The sequence below is a fragment of the Corvus kubaryi genome, unplaced genomic scaffold (assembly GCF_017639235.1).
Source record: "Corvus kubaryi isolate FWS band 111438036 unplaced genomic scaffold, C.kubaryi_AGA036_p1.0 37312, whole genome shotgun sequence".
Lineage (NCBI taxonomy): Eukaryota > Metazoa > Chordata > Aves > Passeriformes > Corvidae > Corvus > Corvus kubaryi.
The window spans coordinates 4,897,895-4,917,908 of record NW_024581098.1 but is presented as its reverse complement, the minus strand read 5'-3'; the positions used below and the strand labels follow the sequence as shown (position 1 = coordinate 4,917,908).

The 20,014-nt window shown below is 35.9% G+C and overlaps 1 protein-coding gene across 1 annotated transcript in view; it reads right to left on the bottom strand.

Annotated features, from left to right (window-relative positions):
- Positions 1 to 20,014, bottom strand: part of B4GALT6 (beta-1,4-galactosyltransferase 6) — a 30,740-nt gene that overhangs the window by 4,139 nt on the left and 6,587 nt on the right. Inside the window, exons 2-8 of the mRNA XM_042029105.1 lie at positions 10,252 to 10,368; positions 9,781 to 9,894; positions 5,532 to 5,656; positions 4,920 to 5,036; positions 3,924 to 4,111; positions 1,600 to 1,722; positions 714 to 815 (exon numbers count right to left, since the gene is read on the bottom strand). Of these exons, the coding sequence (XP_041885039.1) occupies positions 714 to 815; positions 1,600 to 1,722; positions 3,924 to 4,111; positions 4,920 to 5,036; positions 5,532 to 5,656; positions 9,781 to 9,894; positions 10,252 to 10,368 (886 nt within the window). The remainder of the gene's footprint in view (positions 1 to 713; positions 816 to 1,599; positions 1,723 to 3,923; positions 4,112 to 4,919; positions 5,037 to 5,531; positions 5,657 to 9,780; positions 9,895 to 10,251; positions 10,369 to 20,014) is intronic.

Below are 20,014 nucleotides of genomic sequence, written 5' to 3'. Positions count from 1 at the left end.
ATGTGTCTATTCAAAATTATGAATAAAAGAGAAAAAGGATGTTCCCAGAAAAAGACATCCATTGATAACAGAATTGAGCAGTATTTCTAGTTACAGGAAAACATATATCATAAACCCTTTACTTTGTGTTTCACCTTCTAAGTTTTACATGTAGGTCATCTGCTGCATTCTGGTTTCTATTCAAATCCCAGGACAGGCAGAACTTCCTGGCCAGTTTAAGTGTTTTGTAACTTTGTAGCAAAAGAAAAGAATCCCAAAAGAAAACATTTAAGTCAATGTGTGCAAGAAATGAGAAGACTTGTATCTCAGAAAAGAAAAAAATATGAAGGAAGAAACCAATCCTTGAGGAGTTTTAAAGTCTGTTTTCATGCAGGAGTCATTCGCCCTAGCTGCACTGCTTCCTTTTGCAAAATATCCAAAATAGCCAACTAATGGAGCCCTGCCAGCACTAATGCCAAAACTATTGTGGAACAATAACATTCTGGATCAAAGATTCTGATGATAGTGTCTTCTGACACACAAACTCAGTCTCTCTCATGGTTAAATAAAAAACATCTGAACAGCAAATATAATGTGTTTAAAAAAATAGGTATTTTAGCACCAAAGAGGAAATAACATCGATAAGAACTGACTGCTTATTCATACGTGTGGATGCAAGAAAAAAATTTTACATCTTTAGCTGTAGTATTTGAACATTCCTCTGTTTTTCTTACCGTCCCAAAAACTGGACTTCACCTCTGTGATGATGAGGAATGGATTTGTACTTCCCTAAATCGCCTTCTGGTCTTGTAACATTGTATCCAGCATAGTGAACCCTGCCATAAAATACATAAACATTTGTAAAAACATCTTCTTACAGCTCACCATACGAGTTAAAGCAAAAGTGAAAAATACACATCAAATATTTTAAAACTAAGTCTTTATGTTCATTGACATTCTCTTCCTAAAAAAACCCGCAACACTCCAAACCCAACAACTGAAAAAGCTGGCAAAGTGCAAAATAATAATAATTTCATATTTAATATTTCCTGCTTGTTCCAGCATAAAAACGTGAAAATAGCAAGAAAAAAGTATAAAATTCTTCCTTTAAAAGATATCTCTTTATATAGAAACTCATTCAGAGCCTTTCAATAGCTCAGTTAGAACAGTTTAGACTCATTCACTGGGAGCAGTAGGTAATGCCATGAGCAGTGCTGTCCATTGTCCAGTGTGGGACTACCAATGTATTCACAAATTAACCTCTCTCTCAAACACTGCTCCTAAGATATGAAACTGATGCTTACTCTACATGCCTGTGGAATGGTATTTCATAATGCTAGCAGCAAGAGTGAAGCAACATGCTTAGTGTGATTACCTGTTATTCTTTCTGCTATTTGTCACAAGGCCTAGCTTTTAAAAACCTGCTAGCTGTCCCCAGGCCAAGAAAAAGGAACATCATACTTATCCCTTCAAATGGTATATTCGGATATTTCTGAAGCAAACTATGCAGAATTTGTCCATTTAAAACAAGTTATGAAAAGGTAACAAGTGACAAGAAAACACACCTAACTGGTCTCAAAGGGTGGGTGGTACAGAAAGACCTAGGCACTCAATACTCACCTGTTCCAAAGATCATCATCTTCTCCACCCCATCCCCAGAAGGCATTTGGAAAACCATTGATCTTCTTGAATTGTTCCACTGTCAGGCCACTTACACCACCAAAGAACTCATTGTACGGAAGGCTGGAAACAAAAGATAAATTCTATATCATTAGCTGAACTTTGATAAGTAGCCCTCTCTTGAACAATACCTTTCCAAAAAGCAAGAGCCCCAAACTAAGGACATGAACAGAGGCTGAATGTATTCACTAAGGGAAACTGGTTCACAGATTGCCAGCATTAAGTGACATACAGCAAGCTGAACAAAAGGTTTGCAGTAGTGTCTGATTTGCATAAAAGGTGCTCTTAAACTGTAGCTCCAAAGAGTATCACCCATAACAAACAACAGTCTATCAGTCTATTTCAGATGGCTGATTTAGACCCATAGCTGAAGTGTTAAGTGAAGCCCTCAAACTATTTATGTTTACACTATTCAACTGAAAAAACCTCTTTAATCAACTGAAAAATTACAAATCAGTAACGCATCAATTAAATAATTTTAATTCTTTACTATATTCTACAGAACTCTTAAAACTTGAGAGAAACAGCTTAAGAGCACCAATTAAACAGTGAATGGCACACTGATTTAAAAAAACATTTTCCAGTTTTTAAAAGATAAACTTCTGAATCAAAAGGATCTACATGCTTTTCTTTCAGTAAGCAACAGTAATTGCTAACATATATTATTAAGCAGTAAGCAATTGGCCAACATGAACAGCCACAATATCTATACAAAATACTATGCCCCAGCCAATGTCATTTCCAGTCCTCAAAACACTCTGTCAACCTAGAAAAAATAAATATCTATATTTACTTCCATCAATATTAACTGGCATCCTTAACCCAGAAGCTGCTACAGTAAAACAGCTTTCTTTCAGAAGCAGCACACAATTCCATAAAACAGAAGTGTCTCAGGAGACACTTCCAAATCTGGAACCTTCAAGGAGTTAAGACTATCTACAAAAAGATTTACCATTGCTTAGGACACAATTGCCACACTGAAGGACAAATAACTCCAGAATGCAAGGGGAAAGAAAAACAAATACAAAACCATGCAATTTCTGATCTCTGTGAAAAAAAAGGATTCAACCAAATCTGAAAAGCATTTGGGGAAGGTTGCAACTATATTTGCCTTTCAACATTTAACTGAAGTAGCAAGTGTTCTAACCCCCCTCTCTCCCTCTCTGAAAAACCTCACATACATACCTCCAAAATAACCAATGAAAAACCACTGTCAACCCAAAACAAGACCACCAACCAAAACCAACTGGAATATGACAGTTAACAGGACTGTTTAGAGGTTTATTTATTTTTGTATTTTATAAATCTGGTTTCATTTCTACATTCATCAATTTTGTAAATACTTACCTATTCAGACATTTTATAAATGTATATATAAATACATAGAGTGTTTTACAAGTACATATAAAGATAGATGAAATCTCTTATCTATATTCATGAGTGCTAACTTTTGTATTTTTAAATACACATGAAATCTTTAAACATTTATTTCTGATTGGTTGACAACTTGATGTCCAGAGAGAGCCATGGTTTCAAGGCATTGCTTTTAATCTGTTGGTTGACCAGGTTGTCAACCTGATTAACTTCACAAGTTCAGGATAGCAAATGCCTACACATAGCAAGCAATAAGCTACAGCTTCACGTGAAATGATTCCAAGAACATCACGAGATAGCAGAGTGTTAAAAAGCAAGTGGCACATCATTAATGTAAACTGGCAGAAGAAAAGGAGGCAAGAAAACTGCAGGTTCCACTACATTCACCAAATGTAGAGACTGAAAGACAATATACAAAATGGTCCAGCAGTAAGAAAATCTTCAGTTTAAAAAGCAGTATGAAACAGAAATAAAAGTGTACATTTATGAGAAAATAAAGACAGACATTTTTCCTGTGATATTTTGCTGCAGATTATCTGCTTTTCTTTTGTAACAGCCAGTACAAGGGTTTATGTAGCCAGAAAACATTTCTAGTCAGTTAGATAGGATTTTCCCCCTTGACACACAAACCACTTTTTTTTCAAGATCAACCTCACTGCAACAAGCTCAACATTGAAAATTATAAATAATATCTTCTAATTAGTAACATATCAAATGCAGACACTAAATTTAAATCTTTATTTTAGTAACTAAATAGTCATTTCTGTAAATAGCATAACAGGAGGTCGGTTTGCTGTTTTCACCTACTGTATTTAGTGTCACAAAATTCATACACTTATAAAATATTCCTGGGTACTTAAGAAAAAATATGAATAAAACTCTTTACTTACATGTACATGTATTTGTCCAGCTTTGCTGCAAAATGGCGTGGCATTTCTCCACATCCATAGTAATTTCTGTCATTCTCAGGTAGGTGATCCACATCATGGAATATTATGCAGTCCCAGACAGCATCCTTCATTGCCTCTTTGAAGCCAACATTAAAGAGCATTGCACGATTAAAAGGTTGTGTACCTGTCTTCACACAGAAAACAAAGGAGACATTGTAAAAATCAAGGAGAGACAAAAATTTCAATACTATGAGAAAAACATACTCTAACACACACACAAAAAAAAAAAAAAAAGACAGTGATGCCTCTTTTGACTGGCTGGTCATGCTGGGATGCACCTCATGATGGGGTTTGCCCTCCTGGCTGGCAGGGCACACATTGCTGACTCCTGTGAGCCAGGACTGAGCCTGGTTCCGGCTTCCAAACAGCACCCCCAGACCCCTTTGTGCAGGGCTGCTCTCCAGTCACTCCTCTCCCAGTTTACACTTGTGCCTGGCTTTACTCCATCCTAGGTGCAGAGTGCAATTTTGACTTATTAAATTTCATCCCATTAATCTCTGTCCAATGCTCCAATTTATTTAGATCCCTCTGAAAGGCATCACTCAAAAGTCCAACTGACATGTGTGGTTGACATCATCAGAAAGTTGCTGACGGTGCACTCGGCTCCTGCATCCACTGAACGTAAGGCCCTGGAATTGAGCCCTGAGGAACACTGCTGCTGACCTACTTTTTTGCCTTGAAAACTTACAATGACAATAGATTCTAAGAGGCCATGTTATTACCTACAAAATATCAGCCCATATTTGAAAAAAAGAATCATGTATCTGGCCACTGCTTAAACTGGGGAAAGGAGGTGAACTTTCCTTTTCCATTTAAAGGAGAAGAAGAGTAGAGTAACAATTTTGAAATTCTGGATTCATCCAAATCTTGGTAAGAATATCAAATCCCTTTTAGTAAGGAATCTTGAGAAGTCACTTTTCAAGTAGATGCTGTTACCTGTTCAACAACATAGAAGGCGAATTCCAGCCGCTGCTTCTGCAACATAGGTATCAGATGACGGAAAAAAATTGGAAGATGCTCGTGACGATTCCGAAAAGGAATAAGGATAGCCACCTTCAGGAAAAAAAAAATTAAGCTATTACATCAGCATCTTAAAATGTTAAGATTTCAATAAAAATCAAGTTTCCTGTGGCTTTTCAACTTTTACATTTATATTGGCTCAGTGTTTTACATGTTGGTTCCCCCTAGGAAAGCGTGTTGGAAATTTGCTCAAGTAATTAAGAAAAAAAATGTGAGTAACACATAAACAAGATTTTCATTTTATGTTCACCTGCTTCTAGTTGTACTTCAAGCAACAGACACATAGGATAGATTTGCATGCATATGATGAAATCTTTAGTAACAACAGCTAATGAACCTTTGAAAGTTCTTGATGATCCATTTCAAATTTTTCTCCTAGCTGAAGTTTCTTCTTGAGCACAGATGGCATACTACAAATACTATGACATACTACATATATAGCACCAAAAGACTGAGTGCCTGCAATGGCAAACTATTCTTACATATCAACACGAAAAAATAAACCAAAACAGAAAATCAGCATCTCACCTTCCACCGTGGCTTACAGTCATTTGGTTTCCAGTGTCCTCCTGGTTTAATGTCTAAATCTTTTGAAAACAGTTGCTGAATTTCATCAAAACTAATTTCACTCATATTGACGTCAATAAGGCCTCCTAAAGAGAGGAAAAAAACCCTTATTTATTCATTTCAATTAAGACAACTGATCTAACACTACAAGGGATATCACGGACAAATGGCATCAGAAATTTGTAGTTACACTACTACCTACAGACTAAAAAGTACCAATTTATACTATCCTCTTAATCTTTAATTTTTTACAGAATGAATTTCAGTATTTCCAAAAACAAACAATCCTTCCATAAAACCTATTAAAAAAATACTCATTTCAGAGGACACAGAACAAGCAAAGTAATTTGAATTCTGCATCTATTACAGAAAATTTGGATTGCCTTTCATTTCAACTACCACTGTTAACAATCCTACATCATCTGCACTACTGAACCTTTACTCAAATTCTGTGTGCCTTCCTCCTCCACTTTCACATTAAAAGAAAATGCATCATCGCTACACTCAACAAACTTCCTCAATTTAAATTTTAGATGATACGCACGTTTCATGTAGAGTCTTCATCCACCAATCCACCACTATCTGCTTCAAACCAATTCATAGCAATGGGCTGGATTTGAGAATTACCACTGGTAGAACTAATGACCCCAATGGGAAAAGCTTTTGCAAAAGGCATTAGAGTGGAATTCAGTAAGTAATTGAATAAGGACCACAATATGGTTCGAAAAAAATCAGGTTAGTACTTACTATGAGAAAATATTAACATTTAGTTGATAGCTGGAAGATGTCAGTCATTAGTTTATGCATGTGAAAAAGTTCAAAACTGGAAATAATGATTCATAGTAAATACCCACAAAAGCAATAAAAAGAATCAAGAAAATCTGGGGAGAAGACTAATGTAGCAGTCATTAACCAGAAGCTCAAGTCATTCTTCAGCAACTACTACACTCTAAATCATCAAATAAAAATCTTGCAAGAAATTTCTGACAAACACTATAAAATATTATTCTTATTTTTGTCTAGAAAGTTAAGTATTTTGGTGAGGGTTGGTATTTTAAAGTCAGTCAAAAAATCACTTCGATTTTCTCCCCTGTGTCCATACCCAAAAGATCCTATTTGCGCCTAATACGTTGCTTTGTGTCGCTGACTAGTTATCTAAATCTTCTCTAAATATTGACATTTTTGGAACATACTAGGAATAACTATTGTTTTCAGAAGAAGGTAGAAGATACTGCAAGAGCTACTTTAGTTTTGGATATGATTAAATATAGTACTACTTGCAAATGAAGAAGGCAACTATTTTTTTAATGTAAAATCATAGGTGAAAAATTATAAAGAACAGTACATTATGGAGCTATTTCAAGAGAAGATTTAAAGAAACCCACATTTATTTAATTATTTTAGGAAAAAAGGAAACCTGGCAGTTGCTAAAAATCCTGTATAGATAGACACTAGAACAAGCTAACCCTACAGAGGTTTAAAAAAAAATTAAATAATATTTTAAAATAAAAATAATTATTTAAAAAATAAGTTTAGATTATCATAATGGCTGTGTCTGAAACTCTTCAATAACCCAAGAAAGAAATCTTAAGAAATATAAATTCAAGGTCAATCAAAGGACCAGCATATAAACATGTACAAAATAAATTAAAAAAAAGAAATTTAAAAAATCAATTTCAACTACCAAGAGACAGAAAAGCAACAAGAGCCTTTCACTTCAATTACAGAATCTAAAAGGAAATAAAGATAAATAAAGGCCAATTACTACATCAGAAAGGGGAGCAAATAACACATGATGTGACTCAGATACCTCAGTCTTCTGAGAAAAGTTCAGATGTGAACAGATCCTTACAGAGTTTAAATTAGAAAAAAAACATCAAATGGTAAAACAGTATTTAGATAAAGCAGGTGTTTCTAACTTTATGGGACATAATGAAATTCCATCCAGAGTGTTTAAAAAGCAGCTTTAGTAAAACCTGAAGTATTGGTACTATCAAAAGTACACAGATGAGCGAATAGAAATCAGCATTTTTTCCCTGTCACTGGTGGGGAGCAGGAGAAGGTGCCTCTGTAAATAACTGGGCTTACTAGTCACTACTTCCATTAGTCTCTAGCAGGCTGCAATAAAACACATTTATACAACCTGCAAAATAAGAGAGCTGAGAAAGCAAAAAGCATTTTGAAGAAGAAAATCAGAAAAAAAAATTGTTTCAACAAATCAGATACAGAAACCAATAAAGTAAAATTAATTAAAAAAAAAAAGAATGGTTTGTTACTGAAGGAAAAAATGAAGCATGCACAGCAAAACAAGCAATACCTGGCTTTGCTGCAGTATGTAGAGAGACAGTTTTACAGTTTGTAATGGATTGCACATTAATATGAGCCAATGCAATGCACTTGTACAAAAATAGAAAATCTCATCCTGGAATGTATTAACTGCTGCTATGAGAAAAAAAAAGAGAAGTTTTACAAAACTAAATTGTTTTGTAACCAGGATTTAAGCCAGTTATGATGATTTACAAAGAAATCAAATCTAAGACAGTCTACGGTGCAAAAAGATCAAGAGTGACAAGAGCTTTAGAAACTATGCAGTCTAGAAAGGCTGGGATTATCAATTTATCTACAAAGGAAGAGACAGACAGATTCTTGTACTGCTTCTATCTCAAAGAGGAGATTTGCTTATGACTTAGAACAGCATTGCTCAACCAGTGGGTTATAACCTGTAAGACTGAGTTACACAAAAAAGGCAATAGCTGCTCCTATTTTAAGAGCGTATGTACTTGGGACCAAATATGATTTTACCATACCCCTTTCATGACATAAATTTGGCAAGTTGATGTAAAGAAGAAAAGATGACTTCTATAATAACCTTAGACTAATTAAGCATGTCAAAGTATACACGATTCAACACTTTCTTCCCTGGCTATCTCACACTTCCTACAACATTTCATTAAATTAAATGATCTTCAGAGATGCTTTATTTAGACTATAATTAGAAAGAGATGATGATTAAAACGGTATACATGAAAACCAAAAAGTGAAACACATACCCCTTTGTTGAAAAGCAACTTATCCAGTGAATAATTTTCTATTAAAATTATTTCTCTATTAAATTAAATAGGACAGAAGAAGCACAAAGCAATTACTAACAAAAAAAACCAACAAAAAACCAAAATGGTAAAAGGAAAGCAGCATCAAGGAGATCTATAGAGAGATTACTGGTAGAATTACTTAGTTTTCAGCTAATCTGACAGAATTCCAACAGCCAGATCCCTTGAAAATGCCATTAAAAATACTAATTTATATGCATTTTTCAGTCAGCAAAATCATCACTCTTGTTTCTCTGATTATCCAGATTTGATATTCGCTGAAATTTTTGTTTCCAAAAGTAGCTAAAATATTTACTATTGGAATAATTTGGTTTTATTTGTTTATATGTTCAATATTATATAAAAAATATGATTTTGAAAGTGAAACCCTATGTCTGGAGGGAAAGAGGCTGAAATAAGGATATTATCACACCATGGGGCTAATTACTACCTGGCTTAAGACAGTTTTCTATATGGTTTAGTTTCACAAGCAACAGCAACTGATCTATATTTTTGGCTCCATGTCTGCATATTTAAAATCTAAGAAACAAAGCTTAGAAACTGGCATTATTGAAAAGAAACACAGATAACATGCACTGTTTCTGTTTTCTTCAACAAATAAACTTCTCAGTTGAGATTTTTAGAAAGGTTATAATGGAATCTAGATTATTCTAATACAATCCACTATTTTTCTTCGAAGAAAAATTGATCAGAATTCAGTTTAGCTGTCAGCAACAATTTTTGGTATGATATGGATCTGAACTGCTCTATTGAATGTTTAATTACTTGCTCATGCTGAATGACAGCCCACAGATTAAGTCAGGTGTCTAAAAGACAAGAGGTTAGAATTCTGGAATGCATCACAAGTAACTTCAGAAACTATGTGAAATTTTCTCTCCTACAAATCAGTAGTTTAATTACTTGATTTCAAATTAGTAAAGGTGATTAGTAAAGAGACCAAAACTTCAGTAACACATTAGTTACACGCAAACTTCTGTCCATTATCAGATGTATGTTATTTCATTACTCCTTATAATTATATTTTATATTGAAATAACTGTGTCTTGTTTAAAATACAATTTAACTTACTAGATAAACATTAAGGTCAGTTTAAAACTTACTCATGTAAGGCAGCTTCTCTGGACAAGGCTGGTAAGGAGAGTAGGTGAAGTTCTCTGGAAGATACATTGTTGTTTGAGCAACACAGTCACTAGAATTGTTTCCTTCAGGATAATCTTAAAAAGAAGAATTGATTTTTGTAAAAACCTATATTATCCACTATAATTGTAACATATCATCATGCAGGTGAGAGCATTAATTTTTAGTTAACAAATTCCTAGCAGCATGATTTAAAAAGCATTTTATTGCACTAGAGGAATAATAATTAAATAGAAGTATCTTTGTTACAGCTGCCACATATATTTCCTATTAAAGTGAACTGATAAATAGTATCAACTATTTGACCTTCACTCCAATTACAGAGAAGTAGGATTTGGGTCGACATTTTCATAATCAAGCTATGTCATTAATGATTGGCTTTTTTTTTTTTTTTTAAAAAGGCCTTTTAAAAATTAAGTAAGAAATATTCTTACCTGTGCCATTCAGTGTCGTATTTTTGTTAGTGTACAATCTTATCATGTGTCCTATCGTTTTTACATTTTCTCTCAACATTATACCACGAGCTTGCACCATAAAGAGATATGTGTTTGCTGGTAAAACAAAAATCAATTTTGAATTTTTATTAAAATAATGTATTTCCAAGTTATTCTAATATACATCTACAATGTGTTCAACATTTTTTACTCTGTCTGAATCCATGGTCAGTGAACAATAGTTCTTTGAGATGAAGGTCCACACAATGAAACCTAACAGCAACAATAGAAAAGACTAAAATGGATTCATAACCATGGCTCTATACAAACCCAAAAACTACAGAATGTCAATAGAAATTTTATATGACACTTTCATTTCTCTTTAATTTACAAAAAGCAGCTGAGGGTGACAAGAAAATTTAATTTACCAATAAAAAGATTTTCTTATGTAAATACATCTCATCATTGAAATATAGGACAAAAAAAAGTCAAAAAAATCATTTAGTCCCATATAATGGTCCCTTTTTTTACTCACTTTTTAACACAACTTTCAGTCAAAATGCACTGCTATTCATTCACTCCGAACAGCTGCTTTGTTATACAACTGCTACAAATCACTGCCAATCTCAAAGTATTAATGTTTTATAATTATACATGAAATATTTATTATAGGCATCAAGGGTGAGTAAATCAACATTCTGAGTAATTAAGTGACTCACTAACAACAACAGCATGAAATATTTCTGTTTCAATCTTGCACCCCAAGCCCCAAATGTGATCTCAAGATATTTCTTTGCATTAAGCAGAAGTTAGTAAGGTAGAAATGAAGCTGCTTTTGTATCTGAGTAAGCAAATGCCTACCCAGAACTCAAAGACCTAAAAGAATATTGGAAAGGGAAGGATAAATTTCCTTTACAGAAGGCAGCAGAGGGTCAAAGGGATCATCTGCCACTTCACCAACATTAAGCACCCAGTTGTCTGGGGGATATTTGGCTCCCCGTAACTAGTAACCACCCTAACAAAAAAAAAAAATGCTCTGCATCTTTGTAGGAAATAACTAAACATATCAGGAGTGAAAAATAAATAAAGATATTAAAGAAAAGTTAGAAAATTATCTCAGGGACTCCATCAGATGACCCACCACCAGTGGCATGACACAAGTAACTCCAGATCAACTCGTAATTCCTTCCAGCCCAACACAGAGAGTCTAGAGCTACAGAGAACTGTGTGTAATGGACTGGGGGCATTTCCAGAGGAAAATACAGTAATTCATTCCACCACATTAACAAACAGTATTACCGACACCTACAGAGATAAAAACACCAGCATAATATTTCAAAGAATACTATTTCAAAGCCCTAAAACAATGTCTTTATTTTTTAAAAGAATTAATGGAGGGGTTCTCCTGGCTTTCAAAGAGCTCCTTATTAAAACAAGGAATATTAACAGCCAAAAGAGAGGCTCTGAACATGCCAGGTGCCATGCATGGCATGTAATTCTCAAACCCTTGGACAGCATGACTAGCTGTGTTGGTTAACAAGAGCTTACATGAGTATAAAAGTTACTCAGCTGCTAGGATCCTGAAATTGTCTCAACACCTTCTGGCCACTAAAGAGAAGCAAAACAAAACAAAAAACTACAACTTTGGCCTGATGACAGAGGTAGGAAATCCCACAAGAAAGATTCTTATCAGGATTTAAGACAACAGATAACATTCAGATTTCCCTACAGAAAAACTACACAAAAAGTTCTCAACATTTTAACCCAATTCACATAAAGTAATGATGTAGTTCCTATTATTTAATTACATTTGTAGTTTTCCATTCAAATACTGGGATTTTTAGGGTGTCTCTACTAAGCATTTCAAGGAATCTGCGCAATTTGTGAACTCATATATGAAGTTACCTACTAAAGAAACCTCCTCCTTTAGGAATCAACATAAAGGCAATTAGATCTGTTCCTCCAAGAACAATTCTTTACCTTCAAACAAACAATTTCAAAATTCAAGGCTTTCCTGAAAGTAAAACGTGTATCTTTGCTTTCCAAATAGGACAAAATATTCCTAATTAACAAAAAATTTCTTTCTTCAAACGTTAACATATTTTAAGTTGGTATCAACCTTTCTTTTTCCCCATAAAAGTTTTTTTCTCCCATAGGTACAGCTCTTCTCTTCAATACCTTCCTATTCCAATACTAAAATAAAGTGGGGTTTTTAATATAAATACGTTAGTAAATACTGATTTCAGAGATAACCTCTAGAAGACTGTGTGCTTTATTCTCCTTTTTAATGTGATACCAAAAGCCCAAGTCACTTGAATTTTTAACTCTGCAGGTTTATAGAGCTTTCAGCAGGTTTATAGAAGTATAACCTTAGTTCACATAAACCAAATGTGGTAGGTTGATATGGCTAACAGCTAAGTCCTCACCGTTGCTTGCTCACAGCCCTGAAGTGAGATGGAGGAAACAATATGAAGGGCAAAAGTTTTAGGAACCTGATGTGGTAAAGAACTGAGAGTTAGATTTTCAAACAAGTCCACAACAAAGTCAAGAGAGCCATGTAAATGTTAATTTTTATGGGAAATGTTACTGAAGTCCAGATAACGTAGACATAAACGTTGGAAAAACAAGATTTTCTGCAAAAGCACATATATCTTCCCTTTAGTGAAGTAAAGCTTACTCCTTCTGACATAGAGGAGAAAAATTTGAACGAACACACAAGACCTTTGTGAGAAAGTTAGAAAAGGCATTTATCTCAAAAATAGACATCATGAAAAGATGTAATTGAAAAAAACCCCAACCAGGTAAAGTCTGCTGCCACCTTGAATACTCTTAAGGATTCAAGAGCTGCTCTTGCTACCAGGAACATCTAACCTTGCCATGTTTTTATCAAGTAATTCTTTTAGTCTACCTCCTCTTTCTGGCTGAGCTGCTTGTCAACTCACTATCCAACTCTACTGAAAGACATAAGCAAAATAAAACATTCTCCCTTTGTGGGCAGTCTGTGTCCCTGGGTGTCTGGCACAACCACAGTTACAAGGAATACAGATCTGCTCAGTTTATTCCACTATCATTCAGCAGCTGCTTAGGTAGCAGCAGGTGCTCGAGCAGCCAATTAATTACGTCAGAAGCTAAAACATCAGGCAAAAATCAAAGATATTAATTTAGTTCTAAAAATAAATCTCATCTACTGTCAAAGACCTGTGAAAAAGAGCACAGTTCACAGGTCACATCAACCAGCAGCAACAGCAACAAAGTATTCAATCCACACAGGCCAGAAGTGCAACAGAGAAATACAGTTTTCCTTCTAGGGGGTGGGGGATGACTGATAGCAGAAGGCAGCCAGATAAAACTCCAGAAGGAGTGCACTGATGGCAACTTCCTGACACAAGTGTTAGAGCCAGTGAGAGGAAGTGACCTGCAGAACGTCATACTTACCAAGGAGAAGAGGTTCACTGGGGATAGGAAGACCAAAGGCAGCCTTGGCTGCAGAGATCATGAGATGGTAGAGTTCAGGATCCTAGGGGCAGGAAGAAGCAAAAGAAAGCTCACAACTCTGGACTTCAAGAGAAGACTTTGGTGTCTTCAAACATCTGTGTGGTGGAGTCTTATGGGATGCGGCCCTTAAATGATGATAGGGTCAAGAAAGCTGAGTAATATTCAGGAATAATCTCCTTCAAGCTTATGAGAGATCCATCTCAATGAATATGAAAAGAGATAAAACGCCAGGAGGACATGGATGAACAAGGACCTCCTGGAAAAAAAAAATAATCAAACACAAACATAATACAGTGGGAGGAAACAAGCTCAGGTAATGCAGGAGGAATATAGAAACGATATCTGAGCATCCAGGGAGACAGCTAGGAAAGCTAAAGCCCAAATGGAACTAAGTCTGGCCAGGGATGTCAAAGACAACAAGAAGCATTTCTGTAAGTACACAGGTGACAAGAAGAAAACTCAGGAGAATGTGAACCCACTGCTCAACAAGAAAGACGCATGGGTAAGTCTGCCATATTCAATGTCACCTGTCTCTCAGACTTTATTAACAAGGCCAGTCTTCAGGAAGTCCAAGTCCCTGAGACCAGTCTGGAACAAGGAAATTGTACCCTTGCCCTCAGTGGAAGACTTCAGCAAACAGGACATGGGTTAAGTCCATGGGCCCTTACAGGATGTACCAAGTGCTAAGGGAGCTGGCAGATGTCATTGCACAGCCACTCTTGACCATCTTTGATCAATCATGATGAGTGGCAGAAGTGCCTGAGGACTAGAGGAAAGCAAATGTCACTCCTATCTTCAAGAAGGAGGACCCAGGGAAGTACAGGCTGATCAGCCTCAGCTTGATCCCTGGGAAGGTGATGGAGCAGCTAAACCTGGAAACCATTCTTCAGGTACATGAATGACAAGAAAATCATCAGGAACAGTCAACCAACTGGATAACCTTCTATGATGAAAGATAGATAAGGAAAGAGCAGGGGGCATTGTCTACCAGGACTTCAATAAGACCTTTCACCCTGTATCCCATAAGATCGTCATGGACAAACTGTTGATGTACAGGCTAGCTGAGCAAACGGTGAACTGGATCAAAAGCTGACTGACCAAGCCCAAAGGGTGAGGTCAGTGACCAGTGATGTACACCAGGGGTCAATAGTGGGTTCAGTCTCTTTTAACACCTTCATTAGTTATCTGGTTGACAGGCAGAACATAACCTCACAAAGTTTATTTATGACACAAAAATGGTAGCTGATATGCCAAAGGGCCATGCTGCCATCCAGAGGTACCTCAGCAGGCTGGAGAAATGTGCTGACAGGAACTTCATGAAGTTCACAAGGAGCAGTGCAAATTTCGGCATCTGGGGAGGAACAACCTTGTGCACCAAAATATGCTTAGCGAATCCAATGGGAAAGCTTTTTGACAGAAGAGTCTTTGGAGGTCCTGGTGGACATCAAGTGGAACATGAGCCAGCAATGTGCTGCAAAGAAGGCCAACAGCATCATGGGATGCATTAGGAAGAATGTTGCCAGCAGGTCAAGGTGATCCTTCAAAGCCTTCACTCAGCAGTGATGAAGCCACACCTGGAATAGTGTCCAGTTCTGAGCTCCACAGTGGAATAGAGAACATGGACATCCTGGAGCGCATCCAACAACAGGCCATGAAGAAAACAAAGGGACTGAAGCATTGCTCCTGTGAGGAAAGGCTGAGAGAGCTGGGATTGTTCAGCCTTAAGAGAAAGTTCAGGGGGCCACATTAATGTGTAAAAAGGGTGGGTATATATGTATACAATGTATTTGAAGGGAAGGTGCAAAAAAAAGAGCCAGGCACTTTTCAGTGGTGCCCAGGGACAGAACCAGAGGCAGTGGGCACACACTGAAACACAGGATGTTCCACCTGAACACCAGGAAACAGTTCTATACTGTGAGGGGGATGGAGCACTGGCACAGGTTGCTCACAGTGGTTGTAGAGAATATCCTCAGAAATACTCTAAAGCCTTCTGGACACAGTCCTGGGCAACTGGCTCCAGGTGGCACTTCTTGAGCACTTCTTGGAGGTTGGACCAGATAACCTCCAGAGACTCCTTCCAACCTCAACTATTCTGTGATTTTCTTCTACTTTTGTCTTTCTGCATTTGTACTAACCATCACTGTCACAGTGCAAGGCAAAGCACAAACCAGGAAAGCAAAATTTCAGGTGTAACCAAAGAAAACATCTAACCATGTAACCACCTAGAAGCAATTTTATTCATATGCTTCTTATTTCACTGTACATGGTTCATAATAAGTAAGGAAGAGAACTTCTGACTCAAGGAACATAGAATCCAGGCTGTCATGCAGTTTACAAGGTAATCAGATGGAAAGTGCAGGGAGGAATATAAAACAACACATCCATATAGGGCACCTTGGAATCAATACCATACTCAGTGTTCCATCTCAAGCAACCGCATGTGTGAGCTCAGAGCTCATAACTAATTCAGATGAAGTTTTCCTATGAATTGATCCAAATCTGCATCAGCAATCACGAACACACAGCCACATGTCAGTCATCAAAAGTCCTGGGTTTAGGGCATTATTTAAAACTCATTCTGATAAAGCACATTAGGGCATTAAAGGGATCATCCTGTATTTCAGAGGACACACTAAAAATATCAGATGGATCATTTTTTGTCTCGAATTTTTATAGCTCACTAGTTATTAATAGTTTTATGTGTTAGACTCCTGGGGGGGCAATGTATTAATTCTAAAAGTATAAAAATATCTGTAAAAATGGTTCCATATTTTATATCAGGTAGCTTTCTGTTATTTAAATATTCACTTGAAGACTATTTGCACCTTTTTTAAAGAAAATGGTCTCATTCACAGATCCCTCTCCGTTAGGGAATCAAGCTCCTTCCAAGCAGTACAAAAAAAATCAAAGCACTTCTCACAATACTGCATTAGTTTATCATCCCACAAATTCACAGGAAAAGCACAAGACTCATTTTTATATAGAAACTTACTAAGTTATCATGCTGTACTCGTACACCAAAGCAAAGCCAAAAAACTATGCCACGCACTTAGAAACAATCAATGTAGTATAATACACAACAGAAGAAGTGAAGTTGAAACTGGGTCAATGACTGACATTCTGAACAAGACTAGGAAGTTAGAAATGTGATTACTTTAAAAACAAAGAAAAGTACTAATTATTACCAAAAATGATTTTTTTAAATGCCAAACAAAAGATGAACAAACTTGGAGGTCACAGATCTGATTTTAAAATGCAGCTTTTATTCTGCCAAGGAAAAACCAAAAAAACAAAAAACAAAAAAAAAAAAAAAAAAAAAAAAAAAAAAAAAAAAAAAAAAAAAAAACAAACAAAAAAAAAAATCCCAAACATAGAAAAAGCATTATGTCAAGAATATTTTCAAAGCAATTAGCAAAAAGTTAACACGCCCGGACCTTAAAAAAAAAAAGAAGATCTATCATCAGAGCAGTTGTAGCAACATTATACACTGATCTTTCTGGGGAAAAAAATTGCTGAAAAACTCAGATAGGAAATACTTTGTAGGGAATCCACGGATTCTGCAAGAGTCAAATGCAGTAAACCAAGCTTCACAGAGAATAGGTCTTGACAAATGATGATTGCCCCTGAAGTTACTCATCTGCTAGTCAACACTTGTCTTCACAGGACTTCTGAAGAGCACATTCAACATATTGGATAAGAATTGGTATGGATTCAAACAGGTTAACAGCAAGTTCTCCACTAGTAATTGTAAATGGGGAATCATCTCATGGGGGTTTTTCTAGAACAAGTCCCACAGGGATCTCTTCTTATCTCAAGGTTATGTGATATTGTTCTCAGCAATACTAGAGTTAGAAATACGTTATTTGTAGAGTTCATGCATGGCAAATTAACACAGAAGTGTTAAATATTAAATTCTATTATTAATCTAAATATACAGTAAATAGAGGTCAGATGAAGATTGCTTCTGAAACATCACAGTTACAATTCTAGGAGCTAGAATATTTCCACAACTACAGGATAGTGACTTCAGTCTGTGAAACTGATTCATTAAACAATTCAGCAGTGAAGGACAATATGCCAAGTAATGTAAGACTGCTGTAAACTGGTTCCTATTCAAAAATGGAAATTTACAACAAACATCAATAAATACTATTGTAAGTGTTCAACTTCCTTAGTATTGCATTTATTTTTATACATTTGTTATTAATCAGAAGTTGTCTTTAAAACAGATACAACAAGCATGAAATAAAGAAAAAAACTGTGCCTTGAAATATATTCTTTCTTGATTTGTTTTTGTATATTCAATGGCAGTTTTGCACTATTTGTAAAATAATAATAAATCCAAATTTATTTCACAGGGATAGTGAGACTGCATTTGAGTCTGTATATGTACACCTCCCTGCAAGAAAAACATTTTAGAAAGACACATCACCTCAATCTATTGATAAAAACAAAAGCTACCAGTGTTTCTGGAGGCTAACAGTGATCATTCAGATGGTGCAGATGGACAAATCTGAATCAGCTGCAACAGAGAAGCTTCAAAATTGTTTTAATACTTCAAACAGCCTCTGTATACTCACTGCAACAATGGATATGCCAAATGGATGAGTCCTCTGACTGCAAGTCTGAGGAATTGGATAAATGTCAGTTCACTGTTTATTTGGAGACAGTAAATGAGGGGATCTCCATTTACAGTGAAAAAAAAATTGAATCAAATTTTCTTTCCCTAGCAGTAGTTTTAAGCATGATAAAGGATACAATGTTCAATATAATTTTCAACATATTTGATACTATTTTATCCTCTCAGGCTATTAGTTGATTAGACAGTAAGCCGTGGAATAATTCAATAAATGCACAATGAACTGAAGGTAAAGAAGGACAACTGCAAATCTAAGAAAGTGAACTGACCATTGGCAATACCTTGCAAAAAATCATCTTTTGTATTTTAAAGTCCTGAAACCAATCTCTGCACTGTGTTCACGGGGATCTAGCACTGGATCCCACACAAAGCATAACCATTTCATGCTGTTCCCCATAATATCATTGCATAATTTGAATACAAAAGATTACCTAGGACTAAGAGCCATAGAAAAGCAAGCAAAGATAGTCACTTGTAGAAATAGTCTTATTAATGAAAAGCCAGTAGATAAGCTATCTTTCACCACAGACGGATGTGGAAATGGTTAAAGCTTTGGCCACGTCAGTAAAGCATCACAGTTCAGATAAATGTCTCCAGGGTACACAATCTCTCCTTCTCAACCCACGAGAAGAATGCATTCAAATAACTGGCTGGCTTAAGTGAAAACTCACTTCACATGAGGTCTCATAATTACTTTGTCCTTGTGAGCTAGCTGTACACCATAAGTACCTGGGGTTTTTTCTGTTTTCTGACTAAGAACATCACAAAATGAATACTGATTGAAATCTTATGCAGGCAAGTTCCCTGACTAATAAGTACTAACACCCAAGGGCTTTAGGAAAACGATCAGAAAAAAATGCAAAACTGATTCAGAAATAAATATATAAATAAATAAATAAACAAAAAATAAATATATATAGAAATAAATAAATAAACAAACAAAAAAATGTTTATTCAAAGTTAATTTGTTGGTAAAAGTGAGAGACAGTCATGAATGACAGGACTACAGTAATTTATTCCTCATCAGGTGCTAGGAATGACTGTGCTGGGCCAACATAATGGAAAAGTCTTTGCACCTCCCAGAACAAGGCAGGAAACTTACCCATGATACTGCCCGAGTTAAGTGGGTTCAATGAGCTCAAGCATTTCAGAATGCTGAGGAACGTTTGATCACTGGAAATCAGAGATCAAGCAGAGAGTGTTTAAACCCCATTTTCCCCTTTGCACAAGAGAAAAAGGAAGGTCCCTATTAATCAGAAAGTTGGCTACAATTTCACAGGTAAAGGATTTGATGATAATTCGTGGAACTGACATGAAAAACTGCAATGCAAGCAAGAAGAAGACCTCTGCAGCTAATGAAAATACTCCTGCCTCCAAATGAAGCCTTTAATAACAGGTGAACTTTAATAATGGAATATAGCTGAAAATAGCTCCCAAACAACAATCAGTTCTGTAATACAGACATTTCCCTGCAGAAATTATGAAACAATGGGACAGACAAGTCTCATTTACTCAAGAAACTTGTAAGAGTCCCATGAGAATAATTCCCTAGAAAGGAATAAAAGAAGGCAGTAAACGGGGAAGGGGTGGGAAGGTGTGGGAAGGTGTGGGAAGGGAAGGGAGTTCACG